The 24,040-nt window shown below is 43.9% G+C and overlaps 1 protein-coding gene across 2 annotated transcripts; it reads right to left on the bottom strand.

Annotated features, from left to right (window-relative positions):
* Positions 1-1,022: 1,022 nt before the first annotated feature.
* LOC147426906 (uncharacterized) lies at positions 1,023-23,669 on the bottom strand. Of its 2 annotated transcripts, XM_086499084.1 has the most exons (8): positions 23,403-23,669; positions 23,165-23,322; positions 21,807-21,903; positions 21,600-21,717; positions 21,344-21,489; positions 1,885-1,987; positions 1,741-1,806; positions 1,023-1,660 (listed from the first exon to the last, which is right to left on the bottom strand). In XM_086499084.1, exons 2-8 carry the CDS (start codon positions 23,292-23,294, stop codon positions 1,208-1,210), a joined length of 1,113 nt encoding a protein of 370 aa, XP_086355210.1. In that variant the 5' UTR covers positions 23,295-23,322; positions 23,403-23,669; the 3' UTR covers positions 1,023-1,207. The 2 variants fall into 2 exon arrangements, with proteins under 2 accessions (XP_086355210.1, XP_086355209.1); XM_086499083.1 differs by having other exon boundaries at positions 23,165-23,669.
* Positions 23,670-24,040: the final 371 nt, after the last annotated feature.

Below are 24,040 nucleotides of genomic sequence, written 5' to 3'. Positions count from 1 at the left end.
CTTGTGTGTGTGTGTGTGTGTGTGTGTGTGTGTGTGTGTGTGTGTGTGTGTTTCTCTCTCATCCCCTACTTGCAAGGCTCGCCCCCTCCTTTGTAGGAGTTTTGAAGACTTTTTGATACACACAAAGCATCCAATTTTTCTAGTTTTTGACCTTTGGACACAACCTTTGAATTTTGAAACCTTAGCATTTTGAAAGTCTTAATGGGCTGAACCTTAGGGTATTTAAAACCCATTGTTACACATTGCTCTTTTGTAAATGGCCCCCCCTTTGGATCCCTATTCCCCTTTGGATCCCTAATGTGGCCGGTCTATCAACTTAACCAATATGTAACATCCTTTTGAACTAATGGACTGACAATTATCACTAGTTGTTGGACCAATATGGAACTCATTGCAACATGCAATAATGCAAATTTTGAAATTCTTATAAGTGTTAACTAATACTCTCGCTCAAAGTGAGTGAGCATATGAATGTGTTAATACCCCAATGAGTTGAATATCCTCCTATTACATTGAACCCTAACGAATGGTAAGTTGGTATTATCTATGTAGCACAATCTGTGTGTTGTTCTATTTATACATTTGGACTAAACAAAGTTATGGTAAATTCCACTGTGAGAGAGAAGAGATGCCGAAGAAGAAAAGCAAATTCTTAACGTTGCAATAGGCACAATCCCAAGAGACCTCACAAAGAAAAGAAGAGAAGAGAAGCTTTTAACGTCGTAGGAACAATCCCAAGAGACCTCAAAGATCTATCCAATGAGTCTTGAACTCGAGACCTATACACACACACACACACACACACACACACAAAGAGAGAGAGAGAGAGAGAGAGAGAGAGAGAGAGAGAGAGAGAGAGATTGGTGTAACCAAATACTATACCCTTAAATGAAAGGATTGTTTCTAGTAAAAAAATGTGCATTGATATGATCCTATATTCACAAAATCATTTACCCCATGGTCATGAAAGGATACATATGGCACTTGCCCACCACCTGCAAAAGAATATTACAAATCTTGCATGCAAAAATACTAATTTTATACCAAAAAACGCATTCAAGCAGACAGTTACACATGTGCTCAAAATGTTTATTTTCTAAGAACTCAGTTGTGTTCAACTTTGCTTTATACATATGGTACTTAAAGACTCATGCTTTTATGTACAGATTGAGAGGGAGGATGGGCCATGCTGTACAATGTATGTACATCATTCTCTTAATAGAACATGCCATAGATCATGGGGAGGCGTGGAAAGTAAAATCTCAGATGCATTCTGTTTGGTTATCCATAAGCCCCTCTTCACCTCACTCCAAAGCTGGCCAACAAACCACTCTGCATGCCCATGAAGCACCTGATGGTTGAATATGTTAGGCTCATCTTTGGCATGTAGAAACACTGGGGAGACATCTCGTCCAAGAAAAACGCCCGGGAGCAGCTCTTGCCCCCAGTCCTTGCTGTGGACGAGCTTACTATCAGAGTCAATCTGGCTTGGGCAATGGGAGTCCTTTGAAGCAAGAGAACCACAGCACGTACATCTATTCAACATCATCCAGTCGTGCTGAGCAACCGGACCGCCCGTACCATGAGCAATCCGTCCTAAAGCAGCAGGATTGTTGATGGTGGGAGCCAATTTCTTCTCCCAATCATCGATCCGCGTTTCCTGATATTACAAACAGGAAACTCTCAGAAAGGTAAATACTTCCGAAAGCACAGATAGTTGAGTACTTTATTCTTGCATACCTCTGACTGCATGTTTAAGACCAAGCCACGAGACCCGCTGCATCTTTTATGCTCATAAAGCAATACCTTTGGACAGACCCCACCACAATTTAACTCATCACTTAATGGATTACCTTGCTGAATAAAAAACACAAGAAACCTTACCACAGAACCAAAGAAAAAAGGTGACGGCATTGCTGGAGTGGCTACCAATAATGTGCCTGGGTTTAGATTAAGGCGCCCTGCTCCCCATCTGGATCCAAAGAGACTGCAAAAGAAGAGTTGATTTCTTAGCTCATTGTACATGAGATATTGTTTAGACGTTAAGACTTAGCTGAAGGCCAATAAACCATGACATCATGCCCAGAGGTTGGTTAAAAGATAAGCACAGACCACACCAAGACAGCAGATTATACACTGCCATCTTTTATGCCCTACTACTCTAAAGCTCTCATGTGCTTCTGTGCATGCCCTGGCATACTCACAACCACAACCTAACTTAAAATGAGAGATAATTTCAACAAAAAATCACCTTTGTATTGATGCAAGCCTATCTCATCTGTAATTCGACTGTAAGCCGTGTGGCTATTGGTAAGCAGCAAATAAAAGTCTTTTTTAGCTTCCATAATCTTTGTAAAATAGCTTTCCTACCTCAGACAGTCTTTTGATGCCATTTACTGCAAGCTGGCAATGTACCAGATACATGCAACACATTTTCTGAGCATCCTATCAGACACCTCCCAAGTTCTTAGCTTTCAAAATACAAATATGGGTGATATGCACACTCAAAAAACACACAAACTTGCAAAAGAAATAAGTTTCTCCTATAACAACTACAAACCTAATCAAAACAAAACAAAGGAAACACAGAAAAATAATGCTCTTAGAAAAGCAAAATAGACATTAGCAAATCAGTTGAGAAGCACGTAATTTTCTTCCTCTAAACCATCTCTAATGAAGGCAATAAATAATATAGAACAAATTTTTGATTTATACATTCTTAAAATATCCAATGAGGTATGTCGTACCCATTTGAAAAAATAAAAGATTAATGAGAATCGTCTAAAGATGCTGGGCGACTCAGAAACAAAGACTGAAGCTCTCTCTCTCTCTCTCTCTCTCTCTCTCTCTCTCTCTCTCTCTCTCTCTCTCTATGAGCTACACCGACATAGAGATAGTCTGTTGAGGAGACATGGAGTAAGACAGTCGCAGAGACAGATCACAGACTTCTTTGGATCGAGGGAGCCAAGAGACCAACCACCAGCACAGGGTTGTACCAGCATTCATACCAGAGGCACCCTCATTGACAGGGCGACTGAGCTCGGGAGATCGAGACGACCACGACCGAGACACAGAAGCACACTCCATCGAGGGAGACTCCAACAGAGGATCAGAGGCATTCTAGCACGACACCCAGATTGTCATTGAGGGCCTACTCTACATTTTCACATTTCACACTTCATTTTCAGTTTTCATTCTTTACTTTCAGTACTTTTTGTACTTGTACTTCAGACATTGTATTAGATTCACCACTTTGTATCTGATGGTCTCATAGGTCATTTTGGCCTTTTGAAGACGTTAATATATCATTTCATTTCATTTCTCTCTCTCTCTCTCTCTCTCTCTCTCTCTCTCTCTCTCTCTCTCTCTCTCTCTCTCTCTCTCTCTCTCTACAAATGGCAAAGGCGTCTCTGCATGAGTGCATGCCTCTGTGTGTGTGTGTGTGTGCGCGCGCGCGCGCGCACGCGAGGGCAAAGGCCTTGTTGCTCAAGAACTTGTAAAGGCTAGGGCTTCACGCAGACTATTGTGCAAAGAAGCCATGGAGGTTAGACAGAGGCTGCTTGGGTGTTAGTAGGAGAGAAGGCAAGGTGTAGATAGAAGGAGGCATGTGCCTAAGGAGACGAGGCATGCGTGGAGTGGGGGGGATTGAGAATGCAGGCATGGGCGCTGTGGGTAGGATGGAGGGAGGTATGGCAAAGGCGATGGTTAGACGAAGAGGGGGGAGAGAATAGGGGAATCTTTAGACTAATGGATTTTTTTAAGAGTGTACCAGTATAGCAATAAGTTATTGGGCTAGAAACAGGATCTACAATAAAGATAACTCCTAAGATAAAGCATTACGCAACAATTCAGACTATCTTCAACACTTGCAATGTCTCTCTCTCTCTCTCTCTCTCTCTCTCTCTCTCTCTCTCTCTCTCTCTCTACGTGACACATCCAACCCTATGTGTCCGTGGACAAAAGCTACAACATGACAAGGGTTCAGTTCAATCAAGTCAGTCTAGAATAGGAAGTGATTTGGCACTTTTGTGAGTCTGTTCGTTGACCGTGCATGTCCAGACACTTAGATTGGATGCATATCCTCTGGTTGCACACAGCATGACCATCAGATTTCCATCAAACCCATCAGGAGCATTTTTACAGTGCATAGACCTATTTTCCCTATTTTTGATATTTTTCACTTACTATTTTTAAGTGACTTTTGTTGGGAACTAGGTAGGGCAATATTGCTAAGTTTGTATATATAGAAACCTAGCGCTAGCACTTTCTGGCAGAAGAGGCAGCAAGAGCACCTTGCTCAACAGGCAACTTCTCAGCAAGACCCCACAGGGGCCTAGCGTTTTTGCAAGAAGCAGCACAACCTAGCGTTTCTGAATTCAAGAGCAGCCCTGGCGACCACAGGAGACAGCAGATCCCCTAGCGTTAGCAGATTCCACAGCAGGAAGACAATTCAACCCTAGCGTTTTTGAATTGCAGTTCAGCCCTTCGCGTTTTGCAGTTCCATCGCAAAAAGATCAACAAGTAGACAAGTGTTTTCAGTTTTCAGCAATCAAGCATCGCAGTAGAACCCCCAAACCTCGCAGATCTCACCTTTTGCAGCAGATCCTCGCCGCTCGGTGAGATTCATCAAGGTTTACAGTTTCAGCCCGGAGAATGCAGATTTCAGCATCTGCGTTTTCAGCGCGTCATCATCGACACCGTCACCGACATAGAGTCAAAATTCAGCAGATAAAAATTTGCAGATTTCAGCCCTTACCATTTTCAGATTTCAGCCCATCTCGTCGTTGTCCTCATTGTCGTCGACATCGTCGGCAAGTCCAAAGCATTGTAGAGATTTGTGCAATCATAAGCAGACCGCTCTCGCCACAGAGAGTGGGGCCTTCGGAGGAGGGTTTGACAACATTCTAGTGTCGTATTCTTCTCTCTATCTCTCAGTCTCATGTACCTTCATTCGCAGTGTCTATTCACTTGTTTGTGTCCATTGCACTCTCTCACTAAAGGAACGGAAGGTTCTCCCTTCTGTAAGTAAAAGGAACCTTTGAGCACAGTTCGGAGCACTCATCTTGAGCAAAGTTCAACATTCACTTCCGCTGCACCTTACATTAGTATCAAAGCTTTGGTAGTGTTCTGTATCACTCAAGGAAAGAACCACAAGAATTTTTTTGCTTGTTGCGGTCACACGTAACCCAAGTCCTCTTGGGCGTGTCGATTCCTAATCGTATTTTTGAAGAGTGACAGGAAACCCAAGAAAGAAGGGTTTGTCCAGCCTCCCCTTGTTTCTCTTTTCACTCATTGAGAGCGGACCGTGCACTTAGCGGCCGGCCAATCGATGTGAGGTGAGAAAAAGCAACCTTGGTGAGAGCGCAAGGCCCGCGGAAAAGAGAAGAGCTCGAGTGAAGAGAAGATCCTTCTCTAACACAGATTGCAAGCGAAAGAAGAACCTCAAGACCCTCAAGAACCCAAGAACCCAAGACCCACAAGATCCCAAGTTCCTTGTGAACTTAAGAACCCAAGACTTCAGTGGATGGTCGTCACCCGAAGCAGAATGGATACTTCGTATGGAGGTGATGAGCATGGGAGTGGCGAAGAAGAGTTTTCCCCACCAGGAGGTTTTTCCGACCCTCCCCCTTCCCCATCTACGCCAAGGATTGCACTAACTCCTATGGAGGCTTTCGACAAGATGATGATAGACAGGGAGTTAGAAAGCGATGAAATAATGGCAGCCATAGAGCGTAAGTACCAAGACAGAATAACAGCCATAGCGCGTGAGCGCGACGAAAGAGAAGCAAAATTTGATCGCGAGAACAAAGAATGTCTAGCAGTATTTGATCGCGAGAACAAAGCAAGACAAGAGAAGGGCGACCAACACATGAAAGAGTTGTGGCGACTTTTTCCTATTGTGCAGGCGCAGTTTGCACAGAATCACGAAAAGGATACTCTTTCAGTCTCGTCTTCTCCAAAGTAGGACACACAAGATTTGCATGATGATAAGCATGATGAATTGCTTGATAATGATAAGCATGATGATTTTAATGACAATGACAAGCATGATGATCACGATGTGATTTCTCATGAGCATGATGATTTGTATGATCAAGATGTGGTTGTTCACAAAAATGATGTGCTAGTTGATACTTTCTCTAGTGAAGCTAACCTCATTGTAGAATCGATCCCTCGGGAAGAACCGATCTTGGCTCCAAAGAACCCCCACAGGAAGATTTGGTTGATCACGACGAACCGATCTTGGCTCTCAAACCTAGGTCCAAAGAACCCCCACAGGAAGTACTATGTGTTCGCATGATTAGTCAGCATGCATTGTTCGAGTGTTTCATTCGTGATCGTTTCCTGTATTTTAGTCAGCGTCTTTATGTGATCCCTTTCCAAAGGCATGACATATTGTATGTTGAGCACGATTCACTCATGGATGAGCACGGATGTATGCGGATTTCTCATGAAAAGATGAAATGCTTGCATTCTAGGAAGTCACATTCAATGTCTCTTCCTTGGCATGACACAGTATCAGAAAGAGCACAAGAAGAATTGAGCATCAAGCATCGGCATTTCCATTGTGATTTGCCATAGTTGATTGATTTAGATCAGAAAGTCAAGATTAGACGCCATTGTTTGCATGTGTTTGATGAACAGTTTGGCACTCCGTCTATGTGTTCATCTACATTGCATGCACAGTCTTTTAGGAAGATTAGATTTTTTCCACTCACTTTACATGGAATGGGTATGTTCATGTTTTTGTGTTGGAAGTGGTTTCAGGAATTTTCAGCCTCGGAGATTTTTGAAGAAGGTAAGACACATGACTCTAGACGAAGTTGAAGCCTTGAAGGAGCCACAAAAGACTGTCGCTTTCGGCGCGGCCCAGAGAAGCAAGCGTTGCAGACCTTTATGAAGTTCAAGTATCGCATGACCCACACATCAGAGTGGGCCGGTGAAGAGTCCTTCCCAGGATTCCAACCCTTGTTGGCGATCTCCCTCGACGCCATACAGTTCGGTACCAGTACCTCACTTTGAAAAGGAGGGGATGTCACGTGACACATCCAACCCTATGTGTCCGTGGACAAGCTACAACATGACAAGGGTTCAGTTCAGTCAAGTCAGTCTAGAATAGGAAGTGATATGGCACTTTTGTGAGTCTCTTCGCAGATCGTGCATGTCCAGACACTTAGATTAGATGCATATCCTCTGGTTGCACACAGCATGACCATCAGATTTCCATCAAAACCCATCAGGGGCACTTTTACAGTGCATAGACCTATTTTCCCTATTTTTGACATTTTTCACTTATTATTTTTAAGTGACTTTTGTTGGGAACTAGGTAAGGCAATTTTGCTAAGTTTGCTAATATAGAAACTTAGCGCTAGCACTTTCTGGCAGAAGAGGCAGCAGGAGCACCTTGCTCAACAGGTAACTTATCAGCAAGACCCCACAGAGGCCTAGCGTTTTTGCAAGAAGCAGCAGAACCTAGCATTTTTGGATTCAAGACCAGCCCTGGCGTTTTGCACAGCAAATCAGCCCGGGCGACCAAAGTAGACAGCAGATCCCCTAGCGTTAGCAGATTCTACAGCAGGAAGACTATTCAGCCCTAGCATTTTTGAATTGTAGTTCAGCCCTTAGCGTTTTGCAGCTCCATCGCGACAAGATCAACAAGTAGACCATCGTTTTCAGTTTTCAGCAGTCAAGCATCCCAGTAGAACCCCCGAACCTCGCAGATCTCACCTTCCCGCAGCAGATCTCACCGCACGGTGAGATTCATCAAGGTTTACAGTTTCAGCCCAGAAAACGCAGATTTCAGCATCTGCGTTTTCAGCACGTCGATCGTCACCAACATAGAGTCAGAATTCAGCAGATAAAGATTTGCAGATTTCAGCCCTTAGCATTTTCAGATTTCAGCCCGTCTCATCATCGTCGACATCATCGGCAAGTCCAAAGCATTGTAGAGATTTGTGCAATCATAAGTAGACCGCTCTCGCCATAGAGAGTGGGGCCTTCAGAGGAGGGTTTGACAACATTCTGGTGTCGTATTCTTCTCTCTCTATCTCTCAGTCTCATGCACCTTCATTCACAGTGTCTATTCACTTGTTTGTGTCCATTGCACTCTCTCACTAAAGGAACGAAAAGTTCTCCCTTCCGTAAGTAAAAGGAACCCTTGAGCACAGTTCGGAGTACCCATCTTGAGCAAAGTTCAACATTCACTTCCACTACACCTCTCTCTCTCTCTCTCTCTCTCTCTCTCTCTCTCTCTCTCTCTCTCTCTCTCTAGGAGTCCCCATTGGGTTGATTTGGGGGATCATGGCTCTATACAGATCAACGGTGAGACATGTACGCACTCCGGAGAGGATATTTGATTTAATTCACTCCTCTATTGGAGTAAACTAAACAAGGTTGTCCATTGGCTCCTACTCTATTTGGTATGTATATAGATGAAGTTTCTGATTACAGTGACAAAGAGGATGACAAAGGTGCCCATCTGGCAGGGACATGGGTTCCATTGTTGTTATATGCTGAAGATGTTGTGTTGATCTAACTATGCAACGACATTTGGATGCATTACAGAGATTTGCAAAGGATAGTGGATTGTCTGTAAGCCTTGGTAAAACCAAGGTCATGGTGTTTAACACCACACCGCAGTGGATCAGGAGATCAGCACGTACATTCACTTATGGTCACAAGACTGTGGAGTACACAGATGCATACACTTATCTTGGGGTAGTCTTCACTAGGCCAAGGTTTTCTTTGAAGAGAGCAGTAGAGACTAGACTAACCAGAACGTATGCGATCTTCAGAGAGTTGAAGAGGATGTGTTCACAGGTAGTTCCTTGAACAAAGCTCTGGCTCTTTGATACCTTGGTAGCTTCAACTATGCTCTGTGGGGTTCAGGTTTGGGGGACCCTCTGTGGGTCAAGATGGGTGGAGAGGTATGGAGAGCCCCTTGGTATCTATGATCTTTCCACTGATTAGAGCCAAGGTCTCCGAGCCACACGAGATTATTAGAACAGAGTTAGCAGCCCCCCCTATGGAGATAGAGGTGCTTACCAGATCGGTCCCCTCTACGCACAGTTATGGGATACTACCAAGAAAGATATGCCAGATTGACCCTTGAGTCCTCCCAACAGTTAGCTTTACAAGGGGACACATCATGCTGGTATGTACATATGTCCTACAGATACATGGCTTCAACATGGACAACTTGCCTCCCTTCCAGTACTCCCTTGATGCACCATCTTCACCAAGACCTAACCCAGTTGGACACAAGGAGGACATGGATAGAACTGACACACGAGTTGGGCACAAAGATGGCTTTCTATAGAGAGCATCTTCTCCAACTCATACAGGATGGGTTTGTAATTCGACCCGGCTACATGGAGTGCCATTGGTCAGATATGGACGTCTTCACACCAGTTTGAGATTGAGACTGGTAGATTCAGAGGGATACCAACAGCTAGCAGGATATGCCGCCTATGCCATACAAAGCCAGAGATGGAGATGCATTATAAATGTCACTGCATAGTGTATTACGAGATACGGGGTCGCTTCCACTGTCTATTCAAAGAGGGCTTCGTGTTGGGTGTGAAGGCCCTTTATCTCATGTATATACTAACAAGGTGTGAACACACCCCCTTATAGTACCCTAACATAAAAAATAATTATGTTACCTATCGAATAAGATTCACGTAAAAACTCTGCGCTCTCTCTCTCTCTCTCTCTCTCTCTCTCTCTCTCTCTCTCTCTCTCTCATTCGATCTCTTTGCCGTACGCTACTCTGCAACATTCCACAGCTGCAACCCCTCTGCGCACCAACAAACTGGTATCAAAGCCTCCTTTCACGCACATAGCGACCAGCGAAACCAAGAGGCAGCGCGTGCCGGTAGTTTGCAAAGCTGAGGCAGCTCGAGTCTTCTCACACAAGTCAAGCCAGACCCCGTTCACACATGAAATTATAGCCCGCATGCTGCTCTTACACAACAAAAAAATTATGTCAAAATTTGCAGATTTGGTGCACAGAAGCTTCGAAAATTTTGGAATTTTTTTATGTATCAATGAAACTTCACTCAGCTTAGTCGATTTCATTGACATTGGTGCATATACGAGCTCAAGAAATTTGGAGCTTTTGCAAAATTTGTCAAAATTTTGCACAATTTGCCCGTATTTTGCTCTTGGGATCATGTATTAATGCAACTAGGGCAGATTCGTCAGTGAAATTTTGGGGCTTTTGCTGAAATTTGTGACTGTTGGTAATGCGTGTAGTACACTTTGGGGGTAATACTGAAGCAAATTTTGTGCTCTAAGCTGTGAATTTACTTCCCATTTGTGAGAATTTGGAGAAGTTATAGAGATTTGGTTTGTGTATCAAAAATTGATACAAACTTTTATGTATGCAGTACATGTGTTGGGTAACTCTCATCGAGTTAATATATTGTTGAAAATTCATGTTGCAACTGTTCTAGAGATCATTAGCAGATCTGGGATTGTTTCAAGTCTATATTTTTTGTGATATTGCCGGAGTGGGAGCCACTCGATAGTGATGTATGCGTGTTATGTACGCTGAAATTATAGCTTCTCTGTTGTTGAAAATCATCACTTTTATTGTTGTACATGTATTTGGGGCACACTGGTGGTGATCCTTGCTCTTTATCTTGCTAGAAAATTAGATTACGCTTGGCTGAATATTCAACTAATCATTTACTGTCATAAATTGAAGCATTTGTATCTTTGGTGCATTGCTAAAATATGGCTACTAATGCTTCTAGTAGTAATGGCACTAAATCCCTTCATGAAATCAAGAGGTTTGATGGCACTTACTCGATCTGTGGAAGGACAGAATGGAAGGCATTTTGTATCTCAAGGACTGTGGGCTGAAAGCAAGGTTTGGTGGTACAAAATAGGACCCATTTTTTTCCACCTTATTGATACTAATAAAAAAGTGGGGACCAGTAAAAAATTTTCACTTTCTGTCAAAATTTATCGGATTTTGAATTTTAATGTTCTTCTTTAAAAAATGTATCCAATCATATATAATATGGTAAGTGATTTCTTTTGGAACTTTGATAAATTACATTGCAAAGATTTGTCAAAGGTACTGTCAAGGATAACCACTTTTGTACCACCAAACCTTGCTTTTGATGATGCACTCTTGGAAACTAAGCTTGCAACCATGCCAGATGAGGATTGGGCTAGACTCAACAAGAAGGCTATTGCATACATCAAAATGGTTGTGTCTGGTGATATACTTACAGACATTAAGCGGCTTGATACAACTTATGCTATATGGGATAAGCTAAAGGACACTTATGAAAATACAACTCCTGTGAATCAAGTGTACCTTATGCGTAAACTTGTGAAAATCGAGTTGGATGAGTCTAAGCCAGCATCTAAGTATTTGAGTGCTTTCACACGGATTTTGAGTCAGTTGTAAGACTCTGGTCTGCCAGCCTTTGATGATAAGTTGAAGGCTATTTTCTTGCTAATGACTTCACCCGATAGCTATGAATCTTTGGTTGTTTCACGTAGCAACAACCTTGCTTTAACCTTTGATGGTGTTAGGGGTTGGATCCGGAATGAAGAAATCAAGAGGAAGTCCAGTGGTGAAAGCAGTGGCTCAGCTTATCAAGTTAGAGGCAAATCCGAAAAGGCGGGTGATGCAGCCAATAAAGGAAAAAGTAGAAGTAGAAGCAAGGGCAAACAATAGGATGTTACTTGCTATCAATGTGGACGTAAAGGGCATAAAAGGTCTAATTTCCGATACTACAAGAAACAGCAAGAAAGAAAGAAGCAGCAAGAAAAGAAAACGAAGGATGATAAGAAAGATGATGACAGTTCCTCCTGAAAAGAAGTTGCGAAAGCAAATGTTGCATCTAGTGTGGTCATTGAAGATATTCCTGACACCGAAGAAGTACTTGTTGCAGCCTCATGCATTAATGGAGATGCTATGGCAGCAGCAGATGACATACACATCACCAAAAGGGAAGTGATTGATGCTTTACTTTCAGCTCATGATGGGTTTTCCCAATCTTGGATAGTGGACAACGGTGCCTCTTTTCACGTAACTCCATCTTTGGAGTCGTTTTCTTTCTACACTGCAGGTTGCCTAGACAAGGTTTACTTGGGCAACAACTATGCATGTGAGATAGAGGGTGTGGACACCAATCACTTGGCTCTCAAAAATGGCCAAGAGCTGGTTTTGCAGAACGTGAGATATGTCCCTCGCATTAAGGAAAGTTTGCTATCAGTGGGGTAGCTAGATGTTAAAGGTTATTCCACTACTTTTGGGGGAGGCTCTTAAAACTACAGTTCATGTATGCAATCGCTCTTCAAATCGTGCATTGAAGAATGGCATCCCTCAAGAGGCTTCTTCTGGCAAACATGCTTCATATGACCATTTGCGAGTCTTTGGCTGTGATGCCTTTGTGTATGTACTTGTAGAACTGCGGGCCAAACTTGATATGAAATCCATCAAGGGCATCTTCATGGGATATGGAGATGAGAGAGAGATGGGTTATAGAAATTGGTTATCTCAAAACACGAAAACAGTGCGCAGCCGAGATGTAGTGTTTAATGAGGCGAAATTGCTGAACAGTGCTACACAGGGTGATCTTGATAAAAAGAAGGTCAAATTTCAGCATGAACAGCCAACCATTAATCAGCCGTTAGTTGAAGATTTTGTTCCTATTGATGTTGAAAATGAGCACCAACCCATTGTGCTACAACCAGAAGATAATGGACAGCAAATGGTTGCACAAGATGGGATAGATAATTTTGTTCCTATTGATGCTGAAAATGAGCAGCAAGCCATTGTGCTACAGCCAGGAGATAATGGACACCAAATGGATGCACAGGATGGGATAGAACGAGAAGAAAAACATGCTCAAAACAGATTACAACATCAAGGAAATGCTGAAAATTAGCCACCTAATGATGGTGTGCACGTTCTTGAGGATGTAGGCCCATTGCCTCAAAATACAGATCATTGGGTAAGGTCTACACGTGTCAGAAGGCAGCTACAAAGGTTTCACCCATCTTTAGATTGCATTTTGTTGACCGAGCAAAATGAGCCTTTGATATTTAAGAGGCACAATCATGTGAAAACGAGAGTAAGTGGGAGCTTGCTATGCAAAACGATATGAATTCTCTCTATGCAAATGATACATGGAAGCTTGCATCTTTGCCCAAGGGTAGGAAACCTATCCCTAATAAATGGGTTTACAAAGTGAAATGTGTTGATGGGAAGCCCAAGCATAAAGCACGCTTGGTTGCCAAAGGGTTATAAACAGAAGGAAGGCATAGACTTCCAAGAAGTCTTCTCACCGATGGTAAAGATGACTACCCTCCGTGTATTGTTTGCTCTCGTTGCACTCTTTGATTTAGACTTGGATCAAATGGATGTAAATACTACTTTTCTTCATGGTGATTTGGATGAGGAGTTGTACATGGAACAGCATGAAGGTTTTGTCATTCCAAGAAAAGAGCATTTGGTAGGCAAACTAAAACAGGCTCAAACAAGCTTATATGGGCCTTATACGAATCTAATGGTACCCGCTCTTAAGGTCTATCCTACTGAAAATTGCAGCACCCTCTAAACAGTCAAGAATATCATCAACACTTGGAATAGGAAACCTATTCTTGATGGTATTCTTATTCAACCACGGTAGTCAATACACATGCGCCAAGAGCCATCCTTCTTCTGCACTAGGAGCACTGGGGAGCAAAAAGGTGAAGAACTAGGCTGAATCAGCCCCTTCTCTAAAAGCTCCTCAACCTCATCCCATAATCTATTTCTGTTGAGCCGCAATAACCCTAGAGGGAGGTCTGCTTGGTAGGCTACACCCTAGCACCAAATCTATCGCATGGTCCTCAGGCCTCTCCGGCGGCAATTTTGACGGTGATAAATCAAAAAAACAGTCATTAAACTCTCGCAAAACTGCTGACCTTTCTTTATCTAACACACATAAATTTGACTCACAATTATCTGAAACATCACGTGCAAAAATCAAGTACACAGAAAGATGATTCTTAATTACAAAAGTGATAGCCGAAGCAGATACAATAGGGACAAACTCCCCTTTGAGCTTTACATCCAAAACATGAGTTTTGCCCCTATGTTGAAGGGTGATCTTTTTGTCGAAGACATCCAGCACACCATGTATTCGGAACATCCAGGGGATTCCCAACAACGCATCGCACCATTCGAATGGCATGATATAGAACTCTTATGTGTCCACATATGACTGAATATGCAAACGCAGCTTTCCAATGATGGGGGTAACACACTCTGAGTGGCCAGGGCATGCCAACCCTACCTCTGCCGTGTACCCCATCTCTTCAGCCCTGATGCTCAGCTTAATAGCTAACTCTGATGAGATAAAGTTCGCTTTGGCACCTGGATCAAAGAAAATAAGCGACATATGATCTCTGACTTTACCCCATGTCTGGCAATAAACCTATCGTGGGCTTTGGCTTCTTCCCTTTCTTGTCCTCTTTATCATGTGAGTCAGCTGGTCTTTTCCTTTGTGGACAATCTGTAGCAAAGTGACCAGGCTGCTCGCATATAAAGCATCTATTTTCAGCAATCAAGACCTTCTTTTCCTCAAGCGACTTGCACATAAAAGGCCTCATTTTTTGTTTCTTTGCCTGAGCTCCAAAAGTCTCGGCTGAATCCTTATATACCTAGATGAATCCAGAATAAGCCCGGATTCACCCTTAAAGGAAAGTGCAAGGTATAGACCCATGGTAGTCACCCACAAGACAATATAACCATCAGCTCCATCATGCATAGTATTGACTAAATACCACGACATCCCCACTCGCTGAATCCTTGCCTTTGTTTTCCTTTTCTGGCCCTCGGTACGCTTCAGAGCCACTTTTGCAAAAGGCTTCTTCGTTGAATTTTTCTTGGGTTGGCCCCCTTTCACGTTGCCCTGGAATCCACTGTCTTCTCCTCTCAACAAGTCGTTTCCCGTGCTGCAACCTCCATAAGCTGGGTAAGGGTGGCCACTCTGTTCTTTGTGCAATAGTTTCTGAGCCCTTTAGGCAGCCCGCAACAGTATTCTCTATTTGCTTTGTCAATGGCACGAACCTGTAGGAAGTTACTAAGAGCAACGCTTTACAGAACTTCCGATTGTACTCCTCTAAGCTCTTGCAAGTAGCAGCAGTAAGTTGGTGCCAATCCGTCATGATTTTGGCTTCAAATTTGTTTGACAACCACGCAAATGCAAACATTTGCTTAAACTATACCCATGTGGCGGGTGCCTGTCCTTGCATCAACAATGTCGTCCACGATAAATGCGCATTTCCTTTCAAGAAGGTGGCAGTTTTCTGACCTTGGAGGTCTCTGTAAATCCCCCCTGCATAAGCTGTATCAAACTGCTAGAGGAGGTAAGAGCCTTTGTCTTGTCCTTGAAACCATCGAAGGTATTAAACTTTACCGCTGCACCACCTTCTTTGTATGGCACTCCCAAATTGTCGTAGGGAAGAGTCTACAACATGGGCACTGTAATAGGGATCATCTGCGCCTCTTGGACATTAACATTTTGAGTTGCTGGTGCCATATCTGGCTGCTGTCCAGAAAAACCAGCCATGCCAAAGTTGCCCTGTGGCACCCCAAACTGGCCCTGATTGCACTGAAACCCTTGATGCATGCCAATACTAGCATACATGGGTTTCGGCATTATGCCTTGCATACCCCCAAAGACTATTCTTGGCATATATTGCTGATTTCCAGGCGCATAACCAGCCATACTTTGGAACACAGATCCACCCCTAAAATACCCAAGATGTACCGTGGGTGGTGGAAAAACCTAATGCATTGCCTGGAAATTGGTTCCTTGTCCATTTAATGCAACATGTGGACTCTAAAAGGTGGCGGGCTGAACTGACAAAACCTGTGGAATTGGCATCCTAACCACCTGTTCACGGACGGAAGGAGCCTGTCTTAGAGCCCCAACAGACTCCGCAACGTGCGAGTGCTCCCTATCCTATTGGGACGCATGAAGGACCTGGGCTTGAGCCTCAACGGACTCTACTGGCTGTGTGAGTTTCCTTGTCTGCTGTGGCACTGGTGGCGCTTGCAAAAACTCCATAAACTTTGGGTTCTGCTCCAGTCGAGTGAAAACATTCATAGCTGCAACTAACTGAGTTCTGAATGCATCATCTTCAAGTTGCCCAGTCATAAAGCCTTGCACTGGTGGAGCATTCACATCAACAAAACATACAGACAGGGGTGGCCTAGAACTCTCGCCAACCTCAAACATCGTAGGTATTGACCCTACGCCGAAATCCAACCAAGGCTCACAATTTGAGGAAAAAGTAAATCGGTCCCGGCAGCGGAACATTGAAACCAGCCCGTAGGGCGGTAGACTTTGGCTTTGACCCGAAACTTTACTTGAACTTTAGGACACAGAGAAACTTCACAATTAACACTTCAAATGAACACGGCCTAGAAGCTAGAGCGCTCCAAGAAAACGCTGACACCCTGTTGGCCCCAAAGACTTCCGCCCCTTTCCGTATTCTTTATTCTTAACAAAATGAGGATAAAAACTGCGTTTTCCTACGAGCTATCCCGCATAAACTGGGCTGAAAAGACCTGTTCTAGCCCGATTTCGGTAGCATAACCGTACTGGAAGGCTTCACAGACAAAATCCCCACACAATGAATGACTTTCCCGACGCATACATGCACTTTCCCAAACCTGGTGAGAATCTGCAGCATGCTGAATTCTCTGTTTTCTGACGCAAAAATGCACCGGATCCCATGTACAACGATCCCCTTGCTTCCCCGGACCTCCTAGGGGCATTAGGGATCGATAAGGTCCAAAACCCTAAACCTGCAAAAATACACAGCAGGCTGTAATTTCCTGTTTTGGGCTCCGTTTTGCGTGCCAATGACATCAGTAACAAGCCCTCGTACTCCGCACCTGTTGCGCTACTTCCCCGTTGAATCGGACGAGATTTCTTGCGTGAAATCTCTTCGAATTCACATGCACCTACGAAGGATTAGCAATTAGCTAATCTAGTACTTGGACAAGAGGCTCTTGCCTCGGCATACGCGCATGAACCCACATAACTATACATACAGATGAATAGCACTCAAGCGGGGCATCACGATTCTATATTCAAAAGGGGAGAGAGGTGTGAGAGCGGAATCATCGCGCTACAGTGCAAGGGAGAAGGCAAGCTTTTCATTAAAGCTTCATCACCTGCACCAACTACTCACACACACTGTTAGAGGTCACAATGAGTAAAAATCGGTCCCTTTCTCAATTTGGGCGCCCCCTCTTGCTCTAAACTTGGCAAATTGACCTGGAGCCGCCATGTGTCCACTTTGCCTCTTTTGAGTTAATTTCCTAGTACCCACCAACTAATACGTGTCGTGCAGGGCCTAAATGACTGAACTGAGCCTAGACATACTTTTACTGCTCGGGTTCCAATGCCGGTTGGCCCGACCAAGTCGTGGCGACAAGACCTTCCCATCTGCGGGTGGAACTCTCGGCCGTTGGCCATTTCACACTGGCCATACAATGTACGACCGTTTGCAACTTCAAAAAGAGGGTCCCAAAAATCAAATAAGAATCAAAAGAAAGAAACCAACAACTAAGATTAGCAGTAGTCACAGCCTTGTGGCATAGTCACAACCCTGTGACACCTCCAATCTATATATGCATACATGAGGATGAGATGGCGGAGCCCGCGGCTCTAGCTATGGCACATACCCACTCGGGAAAGTGCGTAGCGCGTGTGGCGCTCAGGGGGTCAATTTCGCAGTCGCTCAGATGTTGATTATTCTCCCTTCAAGCCGTTTGCGAAGGCTCGCCAAACTGCTAACGCAGCTACTTCCTTTATTGGCAGACCATGAGGATTATCTCATGGAATGTGCATGGTCTTGGGGAGGCTCACAGTACATACGATACAGAGGCAGGCTTCGCCAGGAGATTCAACGATGCTTGGTAGGTGGTACCATTGACATTTTGATGCTACAGGAGCACCATCTGAGTGACAGCCGGATTTGCAGATACGACTCAGTTCTATCAAACTAGTGTGAGCCTCATTGGTCAGTGGGTTTTGGGCCCAAGAGTGGGCACGGGGGTGTATGTATGTTTATTGTGGATGCTTGGGGATAGGCCATTGTGGACACGGGTGTGATTGTGTCGGGCACAACACAGTTTATGACATTGAGGATACATGGGGAGCTCATTGGGTTTCTCAATGTATATGCGCCTAATCAAGCAAATCCTTGAGCAACTTTTTGGACTCAGATTATGGATGCATTACCTGAGGTGGATCATTGGTGTGTTGGAGGCGACTTCAACATGCTATAGGATCCAGCAGACAGGGTTGGGGGCACTCATGTGACAATGCACGGACAAATGATGAGATGCTGATGCTAATGGATACTGATGCTATTGATGCTGGGTAATACTCAGACACTCAAGGGTACTACGGGTACTGAAGGTACTGGGGTATTGCGAGTATTGAAGTACTAGGGTACTGTGGGTACTAAGGTAATGATGGGTTCTGTGCCGACGACGACGACGACGAGGTACCGATGGGCTCTATGTCGACGACGATGACGACGGCGAAGCTATGGCTGAATGCTAAAGATGCTAGTGAAGTTGATAGTTACAATCTGCAAGCATGACGAGGCTAGGGTTGAATGCTATCGCCAAGGACGATGACGGGCTGAAATCTGCTGGCGATCAGAGGCTGAATCGCTGGCTGTTCTAGGCTGAAAAAGCTGGCCTTTCTGGCCTGAAAACGCTGTTGAGAACAGGCTGGAAACGCTAACTGCTGACTTGCAAGCTCGGGAAGGCTGCAGGCCTTTCTTCTTCTGCTTCCTCTGCTGCTCCTCCTAGCGCCCAAAGGCACGCATATAAAGGTGACTTGAAGGCTGGTTGAGCAGTAAAAATCAGTTCCCATGACCAAGGAGATAATAGGCTGAAAATAACTTATTAATAAATGGCATGCTAAGAGGTGGTTCACACGAGGTAAATGCCTATATGCTAAACTGACTGAACTGTGCAAGAAAGGGTATGCAACTATGACCAGCCTGGGCATGCACGTCTTGCTAGAGGCTCACAAAGGTGCCAGGCTAGGTCCTAAGCTAAGACTCATGCTAGACTGTAGCAGAAGCATGTCCACGTAGCACAAGTGAAGTGCGCACGTGACATCCCCCCTGTTAAAGGTGAGGCACAACTGCCGAACTTCTATCTTTGGATTCTTTCTGTACTTCTGATGTTGAATGCTTTTGATGCTTGTGGATGCATAAACCACTTAAAACTCCTCCAAACAGGTGGATACAGGTACTGTTGCAATGTAAACACAAACCATACGAGTTGCTAGATAGCCTAACTTCTGTCACAGAATACCAGCCTTGGCGCTGACTTTGCCTTGCGAGCAAGTACTAACACTCGAAGAGTCCTGTTGTGAAAACATTGCGGGCGAAGCTAAAAACTAAGGGTGAATGTGACGGGCGGAGCCCCCGGCAGAGACAGTTTGAGCGATATGGATAGAGCTGATCCACACCCTCAGGGGACAGTATGATAGCATCCGGGGGACCTCGGATTGAGCGCAGCAGCGGCGCCTTGCCTTTCATGCTACTTGGGGGGGTGGCCTGTTCTACTCCCGTACAGCAGGCATCCCTCGATGCCATTATCACCCACATGTGTGGCTTTTTTCCCCACCCAGTGTATGATATAGCCCATCTGAATATCCATTTGTTGTGCATTCCAATAGTAAGGGGAGAGTCTCCTCTTCTATCTAGCCTCTTGTACTCTTAACCTGGAGTGATTGTAGCCCACTGGGCAGCTTTTCTTATATAACTAATGAAAAGATCTTTTGGTGGAAAAAAAATGGTAGAGATGTAGAGAGAGAGTTTACTATGTAAATGGAATGTACACAGATGCTATACAGCAATACATGACTCAACTCGACTCTAGGGAGATGGTACCGCTTGCAACTCTTCCAAAGAAGCACCTCTACGGCTGGACTGATGATGCCAATCCTGCACCTCAATGTCCGCACCAGATGGCCACCGAAAAAGGATGTGCAAGACTGGTTTGATGCACCCAATGTGAGGGTAACCTTGGATGAAAACTGATAGGGAGTTCGGCTGCGAATAGGATGCTTAACAGGGGCTGGAATGGCAGCCAATGGAGGGGAGATTGGTGGAGAGACTTCAGGCTGAGAATAGCAGTGGAGATGCCACCAAACCGAGGCCTATGTGTGCTGAACTATCTGCTGGAGATGGCTCGATTTTGGACAGCAATGTGACTGCTCCAAGATTGCCAGATGGTGGCCAAGTTGTCGGCAATCAAGGGGCTGATGAATCATGATATCCTCTTCAAAAATGCTGAAGCAGCCAGGTTAACAGATGGCAATTCCAGCCAGGGCGCACTGAGAACAGTGGGCGACAAAGACTAAACAAAACCATCAGATGGGAGGCTCCAGCAAATCACCAATGGAAGGGGGATAGGTGGGCGATGCCAAGTTTGAAAACGCTGGAATTATTCTTCTTCGACGTTTCCACTCTGAACTGAGGACCTTTGAGATCCCTTTGTATTTAATAAGGTTCATTCCTATACCATCAAAAGACAGACTGCAATGCAAGTTGCTGGTATCTTTAGGTTGATCTCTCCATGGCATATGCTACCCTCCGCACTAAAGGGATTCTCATTTTTACATTAGCCTTTCTTTGTTCTACGCTGATTGTTACTGCAGCACCCAAAGTTGATTGTAATGCATCAGATGTGTCTGCCTGCCTAATATCATCTTTCTTATTCTCTCTGTGACTTCGCCCTCCTTCAGTCTCTCCATCAGTCCTTCCTCATTGTGATACTTTTGCATTGCACCATCAACCAAGTCTACTGGAGCAGTCTGTAGAGGGGGATGGGAAAGCCTCTTGAAAAGGCCAACACAATGCAAAGACACCACCTTTGGGTTCCTTGTCAGATGAGCCACACCTTGATTTGCATGAATTGGAGTGTTGATGAGGTGTTACACCTGAATTTAAAATGGACATAGGGCATCCAAACCTACATTGTCTTTCACTAGCCCCTTCCTGAAGAGAATGAAGCACACATCAAAACTACTAATCACTTTATAACTGAATGTGTTTTGCATAATAAATTCAAGGGCTGATCATCTTCAGAACTCAATCAGTTTACATCATTGACTTCCGCCTTTTGACATATATAAAGAGCAGAAAACACTATCAAATATGACAATCAAAAAACCATAAAATGAATAGTCAGAGACCTTGTTTACGTGGCAGAGCAACTCAAAAGCAGAGAAAATTTAGTTTTTTTTAGTTTTGAACTACTGAAGCACTGAAGCTTCATATGTACCTGCATGTCCTCGAGGAGCATTTCTCTTCCAACATGGTGAAGCGAAAGCTGCAAGGGAACACTTCGCGGGCCAACATCAATCCACTCCCTAGCTCTTCTAGCAGCGAATGAAGATTGTGGCCTGCAAGTGCCAAGTAGCAAGCACACTACAAAAGCACAGGAAGCATTCAGAACTTAGTCATGTGAATCACAATGCAAGAGTGTTGTTAGAGAATCTCATTAAGATCCAACATAGTGCTGTCACAGGAAAACTTACCAGTACTATACAAAGCCCAGCAACTTCATACGAATAGCTGGTGAGGCCCTTCCATATTCTGACAAGTAAAGCTGGCCTTGGAGGTGCAACAGAGAATTTCTGTGTGCAAACAGAGCAACTGTTGGGGTATCAAACAAAGAGGTACTTTACTTAAAATTGTGATGAGTTATGCAGTATTCACAAGAAAAACACCCGCCAATTGCTTACATGAGTGCTGGACTATAATTGGCACTTGGCCTTCTGCTAGCCATAACTGCAGTTTGCCACTTCCTCAGACACTTGAAATGCACGAATGCTTGTGTACCTGGAATTTTCAAGAGGATAACATGATTAATAAATGACAAACCACTGGCACCTGTTGATCTGTACATATCTCATCAGTCTCTGGTTTTTGATAACAAATACTCCTCACTCCATTACATTTATTCTCCTTTTTATCTCTTGTTTGCTGTATGGAGCTTAAGATTTTCTGAATGGAGCTTAAGAGCCTGAACTTTGTATGCATCCTTTCAAATACCAGAGACACATTGTCAGGCAGCATGATACTAGATGCAGGACTGCTGAGAGTAAATCACCTACTCTGGGGTTTGATTTCAGTATTAGGTTTTCCTCTCTAGAGAATGGGTCAAAGGTAGCTATTCAGCAAGAGTGCTGGTCTTGGCAAGTAAGTTCAAACTCAAGGAGTTTTAATTCTTAAATCAGATCGAGGAGGCTAACTGACTTTTCTTTGTTCACAACTCCTTTCAGGTTATTCTTAATTTAGATTGTGCCTCTTAAAGGACTTGTTTCAAGATTCTAATGCACAGCCATGTCCACCGCTTACCAAGTTGAACTGCCAAAAACTTATTATTCCCCGTGCAATCACTTTGCGTTGAAGGAAAAACAACCCTTATGCCTACCTTCCATCCCCCCCTGCCCCCCTCCCCCAAAATCCCCGGTGCCCCTTTCCATTTCCTTCTCTCTCTCAACTCTTTCTGGTGACTGTTTTGGAAAAAATAATACTTCAGTTATGGTATGGAGCAGAAGCACAAGGATTCAGCTCAATGATTTATTACTTTTTGAGCGTCCAAAGGAAGGCAAATGGCCAAGATTGCAAATAGATGTTCACAAGGTCTTTTTAGTGCTGATTGAGAGCTCTCTGGTGGAAATTTTTTCTTTTAGGAGGGCTACACTTCTGCTGCACTTTCTGTTTGCAGGTGGAACATGTATGAGTAGTGTATGGGATCAGCTTTTGAAGAGACCAGTCAAAATATATGCAGAATTCTTTTAATAGAAACCAACCATAACATGAGTGAACTCATTTCTCCAAATGCTTTATATGCATAATATCACAAGTAGCAAGTCAAACAGGAAAAGGCTATCAACCCGCTGCATATGAGGACACTAGGAAATAAACACTATCTCCAAGTTTGAACCAAATCATCACTTCAAGGATACTCAAAAGTCATACTATTCAAATTGACTATCCCAAAAAAAAAAAACCACATTAAGCTTATGCTGCGAAAACAGGGACAAAATTAAACTAGAAATTCTATTTTTTGGAAGAATTGAGCATAATGGAATACCACTGCAGGCACAGGGAGATATGAGACAATCTTCGTCCAAGAGAACAGACTCGGAGAGCTTGGAGGTGCTGATGGCACCCAAGGAGGAAGTCTCCAGGCAGATTCTACAAGTCTCTTCGGCTTCTGCCATGCCTGCTCACTTCCTCTTCCTCCTCCTCCTTCACACCCCACCAAAAATTACTTGCGGAATTGGACAAAGTCTGTCGTCATGCACGCAACCAGAATTGACAAGCCGCACCTCTTCTCAAACAACCCAAATTGATGGAGAAAGTGCTGAATGCGGCAAATCAGATGAAATGGGTAGCCATGGAGAGCACCCCACAGGAAACCCAACCCATATAAATGGCGGGGTGGAAATGGATCGATACGTTCATTGAATGTTAATGTGCCAAACAGAAATAAAATTTTGAATATGAAGGAAGGGTCATTTTATTACGTAATCTCTCTGCGAATCGCAAGACGAGGCCTGCCGAGTGGGTGGGCACTGGGCACTCGGCAGGGCATGATAAAAGAGTTCACCCATCACATCATCCACATTCTCTAACAAAAACGTCAATGCACATATTAACAATAAGTGAAGTAATAAGCTTATCTTGAAGTGGTGAGGGGTTAAGCCTCGGTTGTTTCACATTAAACCCCATCCAAAATAACCTGGGTGCATATCCACATTAACAGTGTATATGTTTCTTGGAAATTACATTGTAAGCCTTAAGGCTCTTCTTGCATTGTTGCTTGGAAAATGCTCTCTAGGCTCTCCCTAGTTTCCTCAAAAATACATTATAAACCTTAAGGCTCTCCCTACATTGTTCGTTTTGTTTTGCTAACACTTTTCATGATTGAATTGATGTTTTTTGGAAAATATATTGTAACTTAAGG

The sequence above is a fragment of the Adiantum capillus-veneris genome, chromosome 24, assembly GCF_014529385.1.
Source record: "Adiantum capillus-veneris isolate H3 chromosome 24, ASM1452938v2, whole genome shotgun sequence".
NCBI classification, from domain to species: domain Eukaryota; kingdom Viridiplantae; phylum Streptophyta; class Polypodiopsida; order Polypodiales; family Pteridaceae; genus Adiantum; species Adiantum capillus-veneris.
The sequence above is the reverse complement of the archived record's forward strand: the minus strand, read 5'-3'. Positions and strand labels throughout refer to the sequence as shown.

What these genes read in the sequence shown, in the direction of transcription:
- LOC147426906 (XM_086499083.1), bottom strand. Translation starts at nt 23,294, where the DNA reads ATGGCAGAAGCCGAAGAGACTTGTAGAATCTGCCTGGAGACTTCCTCC. An exon ending in ATCTCCCTGTGCCTGCAGTG is followed by an intron (nt 21,904 to 23,164) that starts GTATTCCATTAT and finishes TGAAAATTCCAG; the next exon opens with GTACACAAGCATTCGTGCAT. An exon ending in TCTTAAACATGCAGTCAGAG is followed by an intron (nt 1,661 to 1,740) that starts GTATGCAAGAAT and finishes TTGTAATATCAG; the next exon opens with GAAACGCGGATCGATGATTG.